This window comes from Canis lupus, chromosome 13 (genome assembly GCF_011100685.1).
Source record: "Canis lupus familiaris isolate Mischka breed German Shepherd chromosome 13, alternate assembly UU_Cfam_GSD_1.0, whole genome shotgun sequence".
Taxonomy (NCBI): domain Eukaryota; kingdom Metazoa; phylum Chordata; class Mammalia; order Carnivora; family Canidae; genus Canis; species Canis lupus.
In genome coordinates, this window is record NC_049234.1 from 7,570,567 (window position 1) to 7,590,534 (window position 19,968).

A 19,968-nucleotide genomic window follows, 5' to 3' on the forward strand; every position below is an offset into this window, starting at 1 on the left:
TGTTTGATATTAGGTATTACAAATAGTGCCTCTATGAATATTCTTGACTGTGTCTCTGGGTAAACATATTGTGTAGGATATATCCTAGGAATAGAATTAGTGAGTAAAAAAAATCATGCCTTCAGCTAAGCAGGTACTGCCAGACATTTGTCCAAAGGTTGTACCAGTTTACATGCCCCCCATCAGCTGTTGGTGAATTCCGATTGCTTCTTATCACTGCAGTTAATATCGTATCTTTCACATTGAAGCCATTCTAATGAGTGTGCTATGAGTGCAATTTGGTCATGTGTTTCTCATGACTGCTGTTGAGCACTTTTTAACATATTTGTTGGCAATCTGAATAAACCAGTTCGATTTTCTTGACTATTAGGTAGGTGACATATGGGTATGGCAGAAATCATATGTGTGATGGTGAGATTGCTAAAATTTAGTAAACATTGCTTTCATTAATGAATCTTTGACTCTTTGATACATTTATTCCTTTATAAAAGTCTTTGCTATGGTGCCTGGGGCTCAGTCAGGTAAGCTCAGGTCATGATCTCAGGGTGTTGGGATCCAGCTCCATATCTGGCTCCCTTTGGTGTGGAGTCTGCTTCTCCCTCTCCCTCTGCTCCTCCCCTTAACTTGTGTGCACTCTCTTTCTCTCTCAAATAAATAAAATCTTTTTTAAAAAATAAAATAAAAAAGGCTTTACTTTAGTAAATTCAATTTAATAGAAGCTTATTGAGAGTTAATTGTGAATAACCCCCTCTGTTGAATGATGTGAGACCACCAAGGTCCATGTCATGGGAAGCTTCCCAGAAGAAGGAGGCTTTTTTTTTTTTCAATATATGTATTATTTATAAGACAACAGATTTATACAAACATTAATGAAAAATATAACAAAAATAATTTTAATGGTTAGATAACAGTATTTCTATAGTTTAAATTTCTATAGTTTAAGTTCTACTTCTTTCTCCTCGTTCATTATCAATCTATATCAAGCTGTGGTTGTGATTTCTTGAAAGTGTTAATTTTTATCCTTTGGCTGACGGATCCCTATAAACTAAAAATAATTGGGTGACAGGAACTTTACATTATCATTGTCTTGTTGATTTGCTGTCTTCAAACATTAAGTAACATGTCTAAGGTTTCAAAGCTTGCGTGATAGAGATGGTGTTTGAGCCTAGATTTTCTTATTCCCACGTCAGTGTTCTTAAAACACTATGCTATGTGTAGTGTCAGAGGAGGCCATTTTTAAGCTGAGTCTAGAAACATGAGCAGGACCTGACAGTGGGGCAGAGTATAGAAGAATGTACTAGAAAGCCTAAACGAAGTCTTGAGGTATAAAGATATTTGAAACTTTTAGAAAATTGCAGATGTTCAAGTGTGATTACCATAACTAATAAAGAAAAGTGCCGCCAGCCCGGGTGGCTCAGCGGTTTAGCGCCGCCTTCAGCCCAGGGCCTGATCCTGGAGACCCGGGATCGAGTCCCACGTCGGGCTCCCTGCATGGAGCCTGCTTCTCCTTCTGACGGTGTCTCTGCCTCTCTCTCTCTCTCTCTCTCTCTCTGTGTGTGTCTCTCAGGAATAAATAAATAAAAAAGTGCCAACTTGTTTTCTATGGAAAATCTAGACTTGAAAAATGACATCTAGTGTTAGCTTCTGCAAGTTCCACCAGCCAAGAGTAGGCTGGGCTTAAGGTTCACTTATGATTACAAATGTAAAGTTGTGTAGCTTGAAATATTTGACTGTATCTCATGTCATTTATCAGTAATTTTTACACCAAGGGAAACATTCTCTGTGCATGAGTGGGGAAAATGTTTTATGGATAGTTTTTTGCTTTCCATGTTCTGATGTCAGCTCTTTAAAATGCAGAAGTGAGCGATACATGAGAATGGAGAAATAATGTGAACTCTATAATTTTTATAGCTAAGATGCTATTATAGATTAAACAGAAAAGCACTGACAGCCTCTAGTTATCCAAATAATTGTTTCATTATCCTTTTTTGGGTTGCAATTATTTATTTCTAACTAGTGTTTTACTATAGCATTAAAAATACTCCTTTTGGAACTAAAAGCAGTAGCCAAATGCATTATCTTTGAGCACATTTTAGCTTGCTATTAGAAATATAAAAGTCCTTTATCACCTTACATTCTAATACCTTTTAACAAAATCTTTTAAAATGATTAGGCTGAAGATTTTTTTTCCTCAACTAGTTTCATAAATATTTGAAGTATTTAAAATCCTAAAGGGAAGGTCAATAATTTCTGAATAAACCTTATTTTATTTCAGGGCCAAATATTAGCTTAGTTGTTGAAAAAAATCATGATGGAGATAAAGTTGAAACAAGTTTCTCTTGAGTGAGTGATCACAGCATGTGGTGTTCTTTACCTGTAGGTTGAAGAAAAAGTCCCAGTCAGTGGATATTACCGCTCCAGCGTTCAACCCTCTGACTGGTGCAGGAAAGCAAACGCCACAAGCCAGTAAGCCCCCCACACCCAAGACGCCCATCATTGAAGAAGAGCAGAACAATGTGACCAATATCCAGAAGCATCCTTCTCGGAGGAGTGAACTGAAGAGGTTCTACACCATTGGTGAGCACCAGACATTTTCTGGATGTGAACAGGTGCAGACTGTCTGAACAGCCCTGTGAATGTGTGGGTCTGTAGTTACATGCCCCCTCGTTTATAGGATGCGTGTATCTCTCTGCCGGTTGATGTGGTCACTTTCTCATGTGTTTTGAAAATGGAGATGGAAGAGAGCACTGAAAACCTTCAAAAAGTTAAATAAGAGAGCAGTTGGGGACCTTCCATGTCCTGGCCTGTGGAGAATTAGCCATATGCATATGTGGTTCTTCAGGGTGTAAGCTCATGTTCTCCCACTTTCATTTTTGCCCTCCTCAGCTAGTGCCGCTTCTTGTTTATTTGTGTTTGTTATTTTCATGCTTCCCCCAGGCTCTCAAGTCTCTGAACCTATCCTGTCAGGTTGTTAAGACAAGGGTTGATGTGCCCTGTAACTACCAAAGCCTCTAAGAAAATAGAGGCTAAGGAAGGATAGATTGCAGCGCAGGTGTGCATTGGCCTTGCACGTTACTTCACTTTGGAAGGATTGAACCCAACATAGAGCCCATCATCTAAGAAAGTAGTAAGCTGTGGGACAGTCTTGCAGGCACAATGCCCCTTTTTTCCTAGATAGAATAATATCCTGTAATTTTTAACTTTAACTCTTGATTGGAGTGTTAATGTAAATAAGTTGAATTATCAACTTTTAGGTACCAATGTTAGTCCATGATAACTTTGGCCTTGCTTTCTAAAAATAACAATTTTCAGTGTCTGAAGTCTGTTTGAGACAAAAGTTGCTCAATATATCATATATGGTAGAGGATGTTGCATAGGGGAGATAAATCAGGAGGAGAAGATGGAGATGGAGATTTGGCCTTGCTTATTATTTCATTTTAGAGAGATTTGGTCATATCCAAAAGCCTTCAAAGTAGAGACTATGGCTTCATGGGTTTATCAAAGTTACATCAAAGGGGTCACATTTCATTTAATATCTACCACCCCAACCGTCCAATATGAGATGTTTGAAAATTTTTTCTCAGATACTTTAGTATTCTTAGCTAGAGATCACAATCAGGAGACCAGATTTCTGATTCTGACTCTCATATCAATTTCCTGTGTGACTTTGTCAAGTCATGTTCCTATGTCTTTGGGTTAATTTGTTGTCAAGCTTGAGGACATGCCTCCATGTAGGTCTGTACTATTTCAGAATATGAAGACTAAAACCATGCTTTCCCTTTCTGCCATTTTATGTTCTCTTCCTATATCTCCTCTCTGGTGTCCTCTTTCCTGATAAGGATGTTCAAGTCTTATTTTTTAAGAGATAGTAGGCATGGTGTCTTTGAGAATATCAACAGTCAAGTAATAAAAATTGATATAAGGTGGTATAAACAGTACATATTTCCATTTTTAAAAATTACAATAGCATGTTTCTAAAAATCAGTCAGCTAGAAAAGCCCATAAAGTTTGCATAACTGCCTCTCTGTGTTCCAATGTCCTCTTCTCCCATCCTTCAGCATGTCCACCACCTCTGTTGCTTTTATGACTTATTAACTAGCTAAGAAGAAATAGTATTTTGCCTTCAGAAAATAAAGTTTATCATACAAACTCAATATTCCTTAAAGATGAGAAAAAGAGAGAAACAGTGTCAAGCTCGGCCACATAAATAAAGAGATAAGCCTGGAAAATGGAGGTCTAAATGGTGAGTTTGGATTGTAGGGAGGTGAACTGTGAGTTATCTTAAGTAGCCCTACCACTGGTGAATATTTAATTATTGGACTTACAACAATTTAATTCATAATCAATGCCAATGGCATATCTATTACGTTAAAACAGATATCTGAATTGTAAAGGTAAAATGTTTTTTATAACCTCTCTACTAATCTGGACCTGTAGGTATTTTCAAGGCTGAAATATTAGCAGTTATGTAATTGCCGGATTGAAAGGTTATTTCACAAAACAAGGGTCTTTCAGTATTCCTTAATTAATGTGTTGGTAATAACAATAATTAAAATTACCCCTTACTGGTAATGCATATACCAAGCACAAGTGAAGCTTGTTAGGTAGGTGTTCTGCTCTTTATTTTTATAGATAAGGGATAGAACCTGAGAGAAGTTAAGGAGCCATGAGCAAGAGATAGCAGATTCTGCAAATGAAATTAACCATCTCTTGTGACACTTCAGAATCAGCCTTCCATTACTCAGAAGGGTATCCACAGAGGTGCACCAGGGGAGTTTCTATGGGTCATACAGTGAAATAATATTTTTACTTCAATTCTCAAATTATCTCATTTAAGAAAACCGTGCCAACATTGGCGACCCATCCACCAGCCAATGTGCCCTTTCATTGAAAGGTATCTTTCAACATCTCCATTTATGGTTCACGCAATTGAAAAAACGTAGGAGCCCTCATGTGGCCAAGTTGAGTACTACATTTAAATTTTGGAATAAAGAGCAGTACTGTATTTAAGTGAAATACTGTATTTAAATTCAAGCAAAGATTCTGGGGATTAAAGAATTTCAAATTTAAAAAAAACTAGAAAATTTTGAAGGTATTTAACCTTCTTTTAGTGGCTTAGTGGTGCAGTAGCTACTCTAGAAATTTCTTTTGATCTCACGGCTATTACTCTTCATCAACCTATGCATAGGTTCTATTTCCTGTTGAATGAATTCTAGGGAAGGCTTATTATAGTCTTCTTGTATAGACAATAAATTTGGGTCCTTAATTATTCCTAATAATAGAAACATTTTAAGCCTAAAAGCAAAAAAATGACACAGCATAAACTCATTGTTTTTTATAGGAGAATTAACCCATCTCACAAGATGTGGAATAACGTGTCATTGATTTAGGATAAGTAGAGGAAAAGTTATTCTCTATTGATCTGAAATATATAAATCTTCAGATAACTATTAAAAGGAAAGTAATCATGACATCAGGTCCATATAAGGAAATAGCTTTCTCTATCCTGCTTCTGTCACTAACTGTATAATCTTACAGTTATTTACCATTATTAGACCTTGATTTTCTTGAATCTGTAGAATGAAAGATTTAGATAAAATCAGTGTCTTTTGCATTTTTTTCTCATATTCTCTTTTTATTACTATAACTGACCATACAGAGTACTGTGTAAGTTTGTAGTTGCTGTCAAACAAATTGCCCCCAAATGCAGCTGTTTAAGACAACACCCATTTATCAGCCCACAGTTAGGTAGGTCAGAAATCATAGCACAGCTGGGGTCTCTGCTCATTGCATTATAGGGCTAAAGTCAAGGTGCTAGCTGGGCTGAGTTCTCATCTGGAGGATCAGCTAGGGAAAGAAATGCTTCCAGGTCCATTCTTCTCCTTGGCAGAATTCAGTTCCTTGCAGTTGTAGGATTGAAGTTCCCATTTCCTTGCTGGCTGTCAGGTGAGGGCCACCTCTCAGCTTTCAGAGACCACTCTCTTTACTTGCCATGTGGTCCCCTCCATCTTCAAGCTAGTAAACTGTGTTTCAAATCCTCATTTATATCTGTGACTACATTTCCTGGATCTAGACAAGAAAGCCCTCTGCTTTCAAAGAGCTCATGTAATTAGATCAGGCCCACTCAGATGATCACCCTGTCTGAAAGTCAACATTACCTAATTATGAGAGTAATGTCTATTGTATTCATAGTCCCAGGGATCATGCATGCATGTACATCAGAGGGCTGAAGAATTTGGGGACTCTCTTAAAATTGTGCCTAGCACATTTTACGTCACTTACCCCATAGAGACACACTCAATTACCAACACAGCTCCAATGAAACTTCCTTAAAATATTTCCCTTACTATATATTCTGATTTTTTATCCTATCCTCATTCATTTTTAAGCACAATCTCAACTCACTGAAGCAAATGCATAATTCATTAATCAGTTGTGAACTACAGTATGAAAAACCACTGGACTAGATTAGATATTTGAAGTCTTTCAAATACTTAAAATCATTATCTTTAAACAAAAGTGTTAATTAGAACTAGGATGATATTGCATTAAATTGGTGGGTTATTTTTAATGGGTAAATGAAAATAGAATGAAATTTGTCACTACTTTATTTTGTGTCTGTGCTGTATAAAACTTCTTTAGTTTGACAACATATATAAGAAACCTATGTTCTTCAGTACCACAGCCGCAACTTAAAGATACGAGACACAACCAAATAGTAGACTTAGATGTTTGTAATACTCTTTTTATATGATACCTTTAATTCAGAAAATTATTCAAAGGGTAGGGACTTCTGAAAGGATTATAAATTAGGCATAGAGGTATGAAGGTATGAAGAAGACAGTGCACACAAGATCCAGAAATGCCCCCTTGCTCCGTATGGTGGGCCTGTATAATTCCATGTTATATTTGTTCCTGGCTTCCGAATCTGGAACTGGAGTTTGTACCTCTTTATCCATCTTCTGTGACTATTAGTAAAAGGTGCTACTGTCTGTCCATTCTGACAATTTCCTTGATGGTTATAAAATGGGACAACTCTTGAGTGGATGTCCTCACAATCAGAGCCATTCAGTGAAACACCAAATGCTGATGAGCCCCTGAGCAGTCCCTGCTCTGTAGAGCAATACTGATCAGAATAGAATGAAAGTAAAACAGAGAGCCCTGCTTTAAGGTGGTCATCATATGGGTAGGAGAAGAGAGTGCCTGGTGAGAATGGGCACACCAGTGAGTAGACTACAAGACAGATGCCCTGATGACATTGTGGACAGGGGTGGGGGAAAGGGGGTGAATGGGGAACATCAGAGGCCAGAGGAGGCTCACTCAAAGTACTGTGGAATCTGAAAGATGGAGAAATTGGAGCAGATTATAAAGACACTCAGGGACTCTTAATTGGCTCCATAGATCCAGTCACCTTTTTACCACCTTTTGCCCTCCTTGCTTTGAAGCTCACTTGGCATCTGGAATTTACTTGTCCCTCTTATCTTCCTATGTTGGCATGTCTGACTCCTAACACGTCTCCATTCCTGTGGGTGGGGAATGAGGCCGTTGATCTCAGTAATCCAAGTACTTAGTACACAGTGTGAGGTATGTAGAAAGTGCTAAATAAGCTTTGAGGGTGGTAAGGGGGTGGGAGAAAGGGGTACTAGTGGGGCTTGTGAGGATTACCCTTGCCCTTGCTAGTGGAGGAGGAATGGAGGAAATTGGCTCAGAGTTCAGGCTACGGAGGTGCTTTGGAAGCTTCATTCTAGTTCTTCATTCCTCCTCAGAGAAGGATGGGAACACCTGCTGTGAAGAACAATAAATCAAATAATACTGTCTATCTATCTATCTATCTATCTATCTATCTATCAATATTAGAGTATCTAAATCCTCTCTTTATTGCTTATGTTATTTAAGTGCTCTCTGCAACTTTACAGAGAAGGAAGGCAAGGGCGGAACACAGCCGGCCCAGGTTCCTGGCTCAGCAGGGCTTCCAAACGGGTGTGATCCCGAGGCTCCTTGGCTATCAGGTGTCCGATTGAATAATACCTCTGGAGTTTTCCTTCATTTGAGACCTCTCACTGTTAGGTCCTCCCCTTGTCAGATGAACTGACAGCCTGTTGGCCTCTGTAATCTTCTGTGTACCCTCATGGCTCAGTCTTTGCCTTTGATTCTACCTGTATTAATGTCATTGTAATACCTTCTCTTGGTAGAACATCACCTATGGTGAATCAGGCAGCATTCTTTCCACAGTGATTTCCACTTACACTTAGCTTAGTGAATTCTGGGTTTATTTGGGGCATACATATAACTCATACTCTTCCACATATGAAAATATGTTTGTTCATTTATGAACCTATTCATTTATTCAATAAAATTCAATAAAAATTTATTGAATGCCCATTACATGCCAGGCCTTATTTGAAGTTCTGCTAATATGAGAGTAAATAAACCCAGGTGCTTATATTCTAGTGGGGAGGTCAGACTATAAACAATCAGATATTAACACATTTCAAGAAATGATAAGTATTTAAAGAAAAAAAAACAGGTTAAGAGAGAAAGGTGATAGAAAAGTTACTCTGTAAAATGTGTAGATCTTATATAATTTTTATTTGATGAATTTTGTCAGATGACCTATACAGTTCTGAGAAATCAACTAGCATGGTTTCAATTTCAGGACATTGGACGTGTTCATAATACATTTTTCAAAGGGTTGTTTTTTATTTTCCTTTCATAGAATTTGGTTTTGAAAAGACTAATGGAAGTGACATTTGCAGCATGAAGAAGCAAATGATTGAGGGGAAGTTTAATGATCCTCAGGCTTCCTGGCATTGTTTAAAGAAGTAGTGTCTAGATGTTTTTCATTTCTACCAAGAAATAATAAGATCTGCGGATCATGCTGTGGAATAGAATATTGAAATTAAATGAAGATTAGAACACATTTTAGTATATGTTGCTTTTTGTTTGTTTTTTAAAGTACAGCTCTTACCTCTTTAGAATGGTTCAAGAGTCAGTTTGCCTAGAAGGAGAATGATAAGACCAGGTCTCAAAGATCCTAAATGATTTTGATCAGTGAAAGCAAGACCATGGTGTACTCATTCCATGTGCTTATTAAGCTCCTCCTTTTGCTCACATGATCAGCAATCAATGGTGAGAAACCCAGCCTCTAGACTCTGATGTCTAAGTTGGAATCCCATTTCTCTTGCTAGTTATATGAGCATACACAGGGTACTTAGAATCTCAAAGCTCAGTGTCTTCACATCTTTTTCTTTTTTACTGAGAGGGCCATTGTGAGGAGTAAGTAAAATAATCTATAGAAAGTGTTCGTACAAGCCTGGAATTGGGAAGTTCTCCATGAGTGTTAGTGAGCTTGTTGCCACTGCTGTGTATCAAGGAAGCAACCAGCACAAATGATCCCTGCGCATTGGGATGTGAAGCTTAACCTGGAACTTATGTGATGTAAGCCTCCTATCTTTTGATCCTTGAAGATCTAGTCAACTTCTGTGTCCTGCTTCAAAAACCCTGCAGTGGCTCTTCACTCTCCCCAGAAGATAGGATTGTTGCTCTATAGACCTTTCGGGTTCTGCCTCTACTTACTCTCCAGCTTTATCTCAGACCCCAGCCCTACACTCTAGCTAAGCTAAATTTCCCAAAGGTGTCCTTATGTAAGCCTTATCACGGACTTTCTGCTAACTCCTCTTTCCAGCCAGAATAGTATTAGAATTCAACTGCAATTTTCCTAGTAACCAGCCACATTTTCCTGAAATCTGATCAACATGAATAGATTTCATAACCATTGTCAGTTTTTTAGGTTACTAACGAATACTCATTGAATTCAGTAATTGCTTATAACATTCTTCAAGGGTAAATGGAACATATATTCTGACCACCATGCAGCATTCTGTAAAATTAAGTCTCAAAGTTGAATGACTTACTCATGATCACACCCTAAATAGTGGCAAAGCCAAGGGAAAAAAATCTACATAGACAGGTGACTAATAGTAAATAGCTTATCATCTACACATTTTCAGATCGCATTCTTTTCTCAGAAGCAAAACAAAAATGAAATTACATTGTTGACAGAGATCTCAGTGAGTGGTTCCTCAAGGTAAGTCCATTCCATTGATGGTGAAACAGATCCATTAAAAAAGAATAAAAGTTTTTCATCAGATTAAATTTATTCAACTGAAGTGTACTTCCCTGGTTTCATTTTTATCTCTCTTGTCCTTTTCTTCTTCCTCTCTCCCCCTTTTTCGCCTTTCCTTTTCCTTTTCTTTCCTCCCTACCTCTTTCCTTGTGTTAAACTGCCTTTTGTGAAATGATGGCATAGTATATATTTTGGTTTGGTAGACTTTTTAAGTCAGATTTTTTTTTTAATCTTCCTGCTTCTCAAAATTAAGTTGAGAAATGTCCCCCAGAATATTCTTTTGAAATTTTACTGGCCTGTGAAATTGTAAAATTTGAAATCCAATGTTCTTGTCTTTTGCCCTGCCTTCAGAATAGAATGCCTTCAATATTGCAATCTTAATGAAGCACACTTAAATACAAATTTGTATCTTACCAACCCCAGGCTGCTTACATATTAAAAAGAGAGCTGACAGAATTAGGGGTTCCCTGGGAATTCTTCTGAGTAATTGGCAAAATTAAATCAGTAATAACTAGTTTGGAAATTCTAAAAAGAGAAAAGCAAGACACACTTTAACTGCTTTTTAATTGTGGTAAACCAGGCATTTTAAAATATCATCACATAACTTGTATGCCTCTCATTTTGAAGCCAGATTTTTTAATTATAAGAATAAAAAAGAGCAACTCTAAAGTGGAAATACTGTAACAGGAGAGAAAAAAAAATGGAAAAAACTAATCTTGCTGGAGGCGACACATTCTGCAGCGTGAAACTGGGTCACCCCTGAACCAGAACCTTCTCTCCAAGCTAGAAGAATCTTCATGTAAAAGCAGAAAGTCTCTGTGATTTAATCAGCAGAACCATCTTGGCATACAGGTCACTGTCTATAAGCACAGAAACTAAAATGAATAACTGCTCTCAGGGTTCAAATTAAATTATGTTCTTGAGAAAAATGACTTTGTTTTGAAGTTTGTTCTGACAATTTGATGACTTCTTATATTTTCTGAGTCACAAGAATATGTAGGGAAAATTATTCCATTGCTGAGGTGATACATGGAAGCTGAAATTTCCTAAATGGACCTGGGCTTTTCACAAATTTTGAAGCCTAGTGCTTGTGTAGGAGTGCCATTTCTTTGAATTTTTTATGTATATTGCCTAAGAATGTGCAATTTTTTTAAGTGAGTGAATTTAAAGATATTGAGAGCCCAACTTCATTATTTTGTTCATTTGTAGGATAAACAGAATCAGGAATTCAGTAAATGAGAGTCTGTGTCTGTGTGTATGTATTGAAGAGGTTTTTAATTGGGTTTTTATTTCATGTCATTTTTTAACTTATTCCATTTAAAACCCACTTTAAAACATGAAGGCTAGAAAAACCCACTAGCAGAAACTCCTTTTCAACTCTAGAATAAATGTGAAAACTTTACTTCTTCCTAGAGAAATTAATTTTTTTTTTTTTACTAAACATGGGTATAATTTTATACTTCACTAAGCAGCTGTCAGTGTACTCAGAAGGAAGAAAAACATTTGTTTGCTATCCCTATAGATTGGTAGTGCCAGCTAATGTTGCCAAATCTAATTTACTGGGGTAGCACTATTTTATACATTTGCCTTACTCTTTTTTGCCCTAATTTCTGATTGTCCTCTGTCAGAAGTAATCAGCCCAGGATCAAGAAACACCACTTCATCATAGCTGTGATCAACGAATTAAGAAATGTCAATAACATCAGGTTTCTCTGAGCAAACAGTGTTGATACTGTTCACCTTAAAAATAAAACTGTCGGGGGATCCTGGGTAGCTCAGCGGTCTAGCACCCGCCTTCCACCCAGGATGTGATCCTGGAGTCCTGGGACTGAGTCCTGCATCAGGCTCCCTGCATAGAGCCTGCTTCTCCCTCTGCCTGTGTCTCTGCCTCTCTCTCTCTCTCTCTCTCTCTCTCTCTCTCTGTCTCTCATGAATAAATAAAATCTTAAAATTAAAAAAAAAAAACTATCAGTTATTTTACCACCAAAAATGTGTTAATTTGAGAATAGCAGAGAACTGCAATTCAAGACAAGCCGACTAAGGCAAAACCATAGAGATCAGAGAGTAAAAGAGAGGGATGCTCTTGGATGCTTTTATAGAGGAAAAGGGATTGTTGGGAGGGCTATTGGAGAAACTGGGAATTTGAATCCTTGTGGTCTTTTGTCAGCTGAGTTGGCAGGGCTGGTTCCCTTGGAGAAGAAAACCCTTCCTTCCTGTGGTTAGTAGGATAGTTATGAACTAGCAAGGTAAGTCTGCAAGGAAGGAGCAGTGGTAAGGTGTGAGCGCTCCCCCTACTGGCCTTCCCATTCCATTTTATTTTATTTTATTTTATTTTATTTATTTATTTATTATTTTATTTATTTATTAATGAGCAACAGAGAGAGAGGCAGAGACACAGGCAGAGGGAGAAGCAAGCTCCATCCAGGGAGCCCGACGTAGGACTTGATCCCGAGACCCCAGGATCACGACCAGAGCCGAGCTGAAGGCGGCACTAAACTGCTGAGCCACCCAGGCTGCCCCCATTCCATTTTAAATGAGGTTTCTTTTAATGAATTTTCAGTCTGGTGTTTGAGTTGCAGCATAATAGTCTTATAACTTACTAAAAACAAATTATACCTGTCAATTTACTTAATGATTTCTAAACAGCCTAATTAAAACTGGTTAGAATTGTGGAATGATTAAAATGGACATTGTTTCATGGTTCAGCAATAATCATGATCCTGTTTGAAATTTGCTAAATCCCTATTAAAATAAGCCCTTTGGCACTGCCGGTCATCAAAACTTGCCCTTTCCATCCACCAACACTTGTAGAAATGCTTCGTTTCACTGAACCATGACTAGGGTAAGAAAATGACAGATTATTAAGAAAGACCACTTTATTTTAAACATTTAATGATGGAATTAATGGAAATCTGAGCAGTAAAGTAAGTCCTAATTTCCCCAATATTTCCTTTTTTTAAAGAGTATGGATTTTTAAAGCTTCTAAAGATTTTGCACACATTCAGAAATAAAGCTCTCTTGGTATCTCTTGATTTTTTTTTTTTACTTCCCATACTAAAGACATTTATTCACATACTAAAACAAAAAAAAAAAGTTAAGATTTATGTTCCTTAAAGAAATAGTGACCATGTTCACAAGTCTGACCAAAAGAATATTACTTAGAAGAATAAAAATAGTTAAAAGCCAGGCTCAACTGGGGTGGGGAATGCTTCCATTGCTATTTCTGCCAGACATTTTGAAACTACTTTGACTACAGTGATTATTTTGAACAATTCAATTATAGATGTTTCAGTGCCCATTTGTAATAGATTTACAATAAATCATGTGCATATCTACATGCAAGCATGCTTTTTAGTGAGGTATTTTGAAACTTCACTAATTCAAACTTTGAGATCAGTTGGACAAACTGTGAGATTAAAAACCTTTGTGTAAGTACAATCTATGAATAAAAAAATCTATATGGATTTGTAATGGAAACATAAGCTCAGGATACAGAAAATATTGTGTTCAATAAATTGGCTTAGGAAATAGTTTTTACTAGGTAAAAATACCTACTAGATAAATTAATGAGCTGGTTTTTTTTTTTTTTTAAGATTTTACTTACTTATTTGAGAGAGAGAGAGAGAGTGCACAGGGGGCAGAGCAGAGGAAGAGGGACAACATGACTCCCAGCTGGCAATGGAGCCCAACATGGGGCTCAGTCTCAGGACCCTGAGATCATGATCTGAGCAGAAGTCAAGAGTTGGATGCTTTACCAGCTGAGCCACTCAGGTGCCCCAATGAGCAAGTTTTAAAGTAATGTTATCTATGAATTAACCTATTTGATGTTACTATGTATATTAAAGTATCTTCAAAATATTAAATATCATATGAATAAGTCTTTAGTACTTATTCATATAATAAGTGGATACTTCCTTGGGGAGAAAGCCCTTGTTGTCTCTGTTATCATGGTCAACAAACCTTAATACCACATTTCCTCTATGCTGTTTGGTCATTTCTTTGGGAAATCTCTTTCATAAACTGGACCTTAAGTCTTCTGGTACATTTTGTCTTATGGAAATAACTGATAGGCATTTAATTTTAAAAAAACGTGTTGTAAATATTAAAAGCATTATACATTCAGTATATGGAAAATAGCTCATCATCAAAGGAATCAGTAAGACTTTATCATTATTATTATTATTATTATTATTAATTTATTTTTAAAGACTTGTTTATTTGAGAGAGAGAGAGAGAGAGAACACGAACAGGGAGAGGGTCAGAGGGAGAGGAAGAGAGAATCCTCAAGCCGATTCCCCACTGAGCTGAGCATTGAGCCATACACAGGGCCCTCCATCATGACTTGAGCTGAAGCAAGAGTCAGATGCTCACCCCACTGAGCCCCCCAGGCGCCTGTTTTTTCTTTTCTTTTTTTTTTTAAGATTTTACATTTTGAAATCACAAAGGCTGCCTACTGCATTATAATATTTTTGTTTGCTAGCATTTGCAGTCAAGGATTCTTGGACTTTATGTGATGCTTAAATTTTATTTCACTTTTTTTTGATGCTTAAATTTTAATACATTGATAGAAGGGATATTGATTTCCTCTTAGGATTCTTGAAGCCATAGGAGGCAAAAATTGTCATCACTAGTATATTGGAGATAAAATATTATAGGTACTCACAGAGTGTTGAACTTTATGACTATTTAGTGTCCCATAGACCCATTCAAAATAATTTCCTTTCCAATTAGGTAGTTTCAGAGCCTGAGTTTCTTCAAGTGAGTCAAGACATAGCAAAAGCAGGAGAATAATATTTACTATAAGAAATAGGGTATCCAGAATGCTATTTGGAGCTACAGAGTTTCACTTCCTGCCTTAAATAATTTTGTCAAATTACAGATCTTTTGTGACATGAGGAACATTCTTATAAATATACATAGGGTAAATGGGATGGGATAAGTATAGACAAAAGATGCAGTGAAATAAAAAAAGAAATATAAGTAATAATAATTCTTTCTCTCCATGCTCTCATATTTATTTTTCACCTCCATCCCTATATAAGACTATCTAAACTTTAATTCAACAGGCAGTTTTAAGAATTTTTATTCAAAAAAAGAAATACTTATTCGTTCACTTGATAAGTGATTGACTGAGTACCATTGACAAGTGCCAATAGTTGGAAATGAGTTTTGAGAAAGATAAAAGGCCAGATAATGGGGGTCTCATGTGCTATACTATAGAGTTTGGACTTAATCTTGATACTTTAGGAATTGTTGAAGGGTCCAGCCTGAGGAATGCTTTGATATGGTTGCTTTATAGAGAGATATTTCAAGCATCATATGGAGAATGTGATGGGGGTATATATGCCTAGAGGCAAAAAAAAAAAAAAAAACCTTTTAGACATATGGGCTGAATAGATAATATGTTGTACTGCTTAAGAGCTTTGGCTCTAGGATTATAGTGTTTGGGTCCAGCTTGGCCATTCTGAATAGCTCTGTGACTTTGGACAAGTCATTTAACCTCTCTGAACTTCTGAATTTCATTTGGGAAGTGAGAAAGTTACCCTGTACCACTTAGGTTTGTAATAAGGTTTATTATATCAGATAATGTGTAAAAATTACTTAATGGATACTAGCACAGAGTAGGCATGTAGTAAATGTTAAATAAAAGCAAAGTATTGGGGCACCTGGATGAGCTCAGTCAGTTAAGTGTCCGGCTTTTGATTTCAGATCAGGTCATGATCTCAGAGTTGTGATTCTGCCTAAGATTCTGTCTCTCCCTCTCCCTCTGCCCCTCCCCCTTGCATGTGTACACACTTTCTTTCTCTCTCTTAAAATAATAAAAAATAAAAAGCAAAGGATCAGAATAATATTAATAAAGAGTGACAAGAGTCTGAAGTAAGGCAGAGGCAATGTGACAAGAAAGAATTAGAGAGATGAACTAGAAATCTAGAGGAATTGGTAATCAACTGGAAATGAAGAGGAGGGAAGATTTTCCAGTTAGTGCTATAGTTTTAGGTTTTAAATCCTGAAACAATAATAGCTGACACTTTTTTATTAAGAAGATGTATCTTCTTTTGTAAACAAACTGAGTATCTTTCTGGGCCAGAAAAACGTCAAAAACACATAACAATATATGAACATTGAAGCCATGGACCTTTTGAGCTGTAGTCCAGAAATAGGGGCAGCCAGGAGCTCAATTTCAGTAGCGTCACTAGGATTAGAAGGACCCTCTCAACTGTCACAGGCTCAAGAGAACATGACTAGTAAGTGCAATATGGGATCCTAGAACAGAAAAAGGACCATAGGTAAAAAGTAAGGAAATTTAGATGAAGTATGGGACTTTTGTTAATAGTAATATATCAGTATTGATTCATTAATTATAACAAATGTGATATCTAATGTATGATGTTAATCATTGGGGAAACTGGATGGTGGGATATATGAGAACTCTATACTATCTTAGCAGCTTTTTGGTAAATATAAAAACTATTCTCAAAGAGAAATGTTTGTTAAAAAAAAAAAAAAGTCACGATGCTTGGGAGAATAAAGCCCCACTCACTTCTTTGGACTTGACCTAAGCAGGGATTCCCAACCATGAAAGGAGTCTGGGAAAAGCTGTAATATTGCCCACCCCAGGTTGTGGCACATAGCAAGGTTCAGAGGCCAGAGGAAAAAAAGAAAGGCTTGCCAGCTGGACCTAGGAGAAACCACCCATTCATTTCTCATTTTGATTTGTTTTCTCCCCACTGACAACACAGGATGTGAGCCACCAATATAAGACTTTTTTTTTTTTTTCTGGAATGAAAGTCTCAGAGAGTGCATAGAGATAAACACAAAATAACTGATGGAAAGAGAAGACAGGAGAGAGAAGGAAAGAGTCAGATAAAAATGTGGAAAACCTGAAAATTTCCTCTCAAGGGGAGTGTAAAACAAAAATTTAAGTACAGGCAGAAAGCTAGAACTGAGAAAATCAACAAAATCAAGAATTGGCTGAGGAATTGACTCTCGATGTAAAGAAAAATATTAATTCTTAAAATGATGTTATGTTTTGTTTGAGGCTTCTAGGATAACTTTAGAGTTTCAAATTTGAATGTCTGGGTAAATGAGGTTACTATTTTCAAAGATGGAAAATACTCCAGGGTTAGGTCTTAAAATGGAATACTAAGTTCAATTGTGCGTCTCTTGAGCTTGAAGAACCTATGGAAATAGGCAGCTGGATCTGCAGTTCTGATGCTCAGGAGATAGGTTTAGAATAACATCATCAAATCAAATTGGCACATAGGCATACAGGAGTTTCTTAAGACAGGTGAGTAGGGTGAGAAGAGTCCTATCCAAAATATAAGGGGTAGGACGAGGCCAGAGGCTGCAGAGGTTACTGAGAATGGATGGTCAAGGGCAGAAGAGGCAATCTTTGTTGTGTCCTTCAGCTCTATAATCCAGTAGACTTGCCCCTTTTTAGCCTCTACTAGTTACTTAGGAGAGAAATGAAACTATGTCATTCATATGACCAAAAGTGCAAAAGAAGATTCTTATTATGGGACCTTGACATGATAACATTAGAAAATATGGGTGTTTATGAAAGCTCTGTTGGAGGTGGGTAGAGAATATTCTTTATAGAAAGAGGGGGCAGCAGCTTCTCTTTGGCTCTCTTCTTTGGTCATCACTTACCTTTTAAGTTTATTGGAGTAATATCTGTCAAGAAAAATGGATGACCTGGGATTGATGTCTAAGTATTATATCAGAAACTTGTTGATGTTAAAAGCAAATGGTTTTGATCTGATTTTGAGAAAAGTCAACGTATCTCAAAACATCCTTTTCCAGTATTGAATCAGTATTCATGAGTCTCTTCTTTTTGTGTAAATCACACTTATGATTCATTCTGCTTAAACACCCTATTTATTGTGGAGTCATACCACATCACACGGTCTGAGAACTTTCTCCTACATTATTTTGGGACTCGCAGAGAACTTAAGGATGAGCACTAGACAGCAAATGACTCAGAGTCTTAAAGGCAGTTTCATGATATACCACCTGAAGGGAGGGGAAAGGTTTGATTTTATTTTTCATCAACAGGACTCAGAGGGGAAAGCTTTAATGTCTTAAAACTATTCTAAAGAATTGTTTTCTACTTTTTAGTGTGCATTGGAGAATCTTATTAAAACATAGGTGCTGACACCGCAGACCTGTGGTAGGGCCACAATTTTGCATTTGTAACAAGATTTCAAGCGATGCTGATGTTGCTGGTCCATAAATAGTAAGGCTAGTCTAAAGAGCCTGAAAGTTTTCTTCATTTGACAACACATATAATATATGTTTCGATATTTAGACCTAGATTATCATTCTGGACCAAGAATTTATCATTAAGACTTGTGTTCCTTTCTCAAAACAAACTGCTTAGCTCCCAGCCCTTAATATCTGTGGCATAAGAAACCTTCAGAATAAGAATGTGGATATCATGTCACATTACACATACACAGTTTTCATATTACAACATACACAAATTACCATACCATCTTAATAGGTAAAATTGTGTTGTTAACATTGGAGCATTGGAAACATATTGGCAGTTTCTGAATTTGGTTAGTCAAGAGTATGAGCAGTTTACGGAAGAGCAAAAGAAGTAACATGGATTCTGACACGAGGCATGTTAGAAATTAAAAAATTTACCGGCTGTTTTGCTCTAGTATTCACCGGTTGTGTTGGTCGAAATTGCTGATCAGTATTTTCAACTATTCTTTGGGAATAAAAGTACTTTATTCCTAGAGTTTTTGTGAGTTTTAAAAAAAGATACTGTGTGTAAAGCTCTTTGTATTGAATCTGGCTAGTAAATATGAAACAAATAGTTGCTATTTCATCAGAGAAGGAAAAAGGAAATGAAGGAGGTCAATGAGGAAGTAAGAACTGGTCAGTAATAGTTTTAGCCTAGGGAAATACATTATTGGTAAGTGTTTAATATCTGTGTTTATCTATTTTGTATTGAAAGCAAAAATAAGATTTGTGGATCAGATGTATTATTACCGACAGCAGTAACAATGCTGATTCCCTCTTCCTCCTTCCCTAGCAACAACACGATGAAAGGTGTCTGCTTTATCTACAGGGGTCTGTACTGCAGGAACCCTGATATTATGACTCTGGACATTTATACAGGAGCTGGACAGCTGCCCTGCTCCCCTCTGGAAAGAGGAGAGAAAAAACAAAAAATCTCCCTAGTTTCTAACAGAAACAAATCCTCTCTGGGAAAGGTCCCTAAGATTTCACAGTCCTTTGCAACATAAACAGAATCACTCAGTTTTAGCCTCTTTCAAAATGTAAGTACATAGCTCCAGAGATATAAATCTGTATCTCTCCAGAGCTCTTTCTACCAATTCAATCATCTTTTAACCCAGCTGCCAATAATGCTGGGCCTTATGTCCTCTCCCCTACCTATGATTCCTGAAATTTCAGCAAAGTTTGTACAAATGATGAAATTCTGACTGTGACTGGATTTCCTGTGGAAACTGGTAGAAGGACTAAATTTCTTGTCCTGGTTGAATTAGGCAGAAATAGGGAGAATATACCCAAACACATAGGATAGAGAGACCCTCAGTGGACCTCAGAGTTAGATACATAATCATTAACAGTGGGAAAATGGGACTCAAGGGAATGCCTGGGTGACTCAGTGGTTGAGTGTCTGCCTTCAGCTCAGGTTATGATCCCGGGGTCCGGGGATGGAGTCCGGCATTGGGCTCCTTGCAAGGAGCCTGCTTCTTCCTCTGCCTGTGTCTCTGCCTCTCTCTCTGTGTCTCTCATGAATAAATAAATAAATAAATCTGAAAGAAAGAAAGAAAAGAAAGAAAGAAAGAAAGAAAGAAAGAAAGAAA

General features: G+C 37.0%; 1 protein-coding gene across 3 annotated transcripts in view; it reads left to right on the forward strand.

Annotated features, from left to right (window-relative positions):
- Positions 1-19,968, forward strand: part of OXR1 (oxidation resistance 1) — a 360,020-nt gene that overhangs the window by 137,652 nt on the left and 202,400 nt on the right. For all 3 annotated transcript variants that reach the window (XM_038555318.1, XM_038555317.1, XM_038555320.1), the window contains exon 2: positions 2,381-2,577. In XM_038555318.1, coding sequence (XP_038411246.1) covers positions 2,381-2,577 — 197 coding nt within the window. The remainder of the gene's footprint in view (positions 1-2,380; positions 2,578-19,968) is intronic.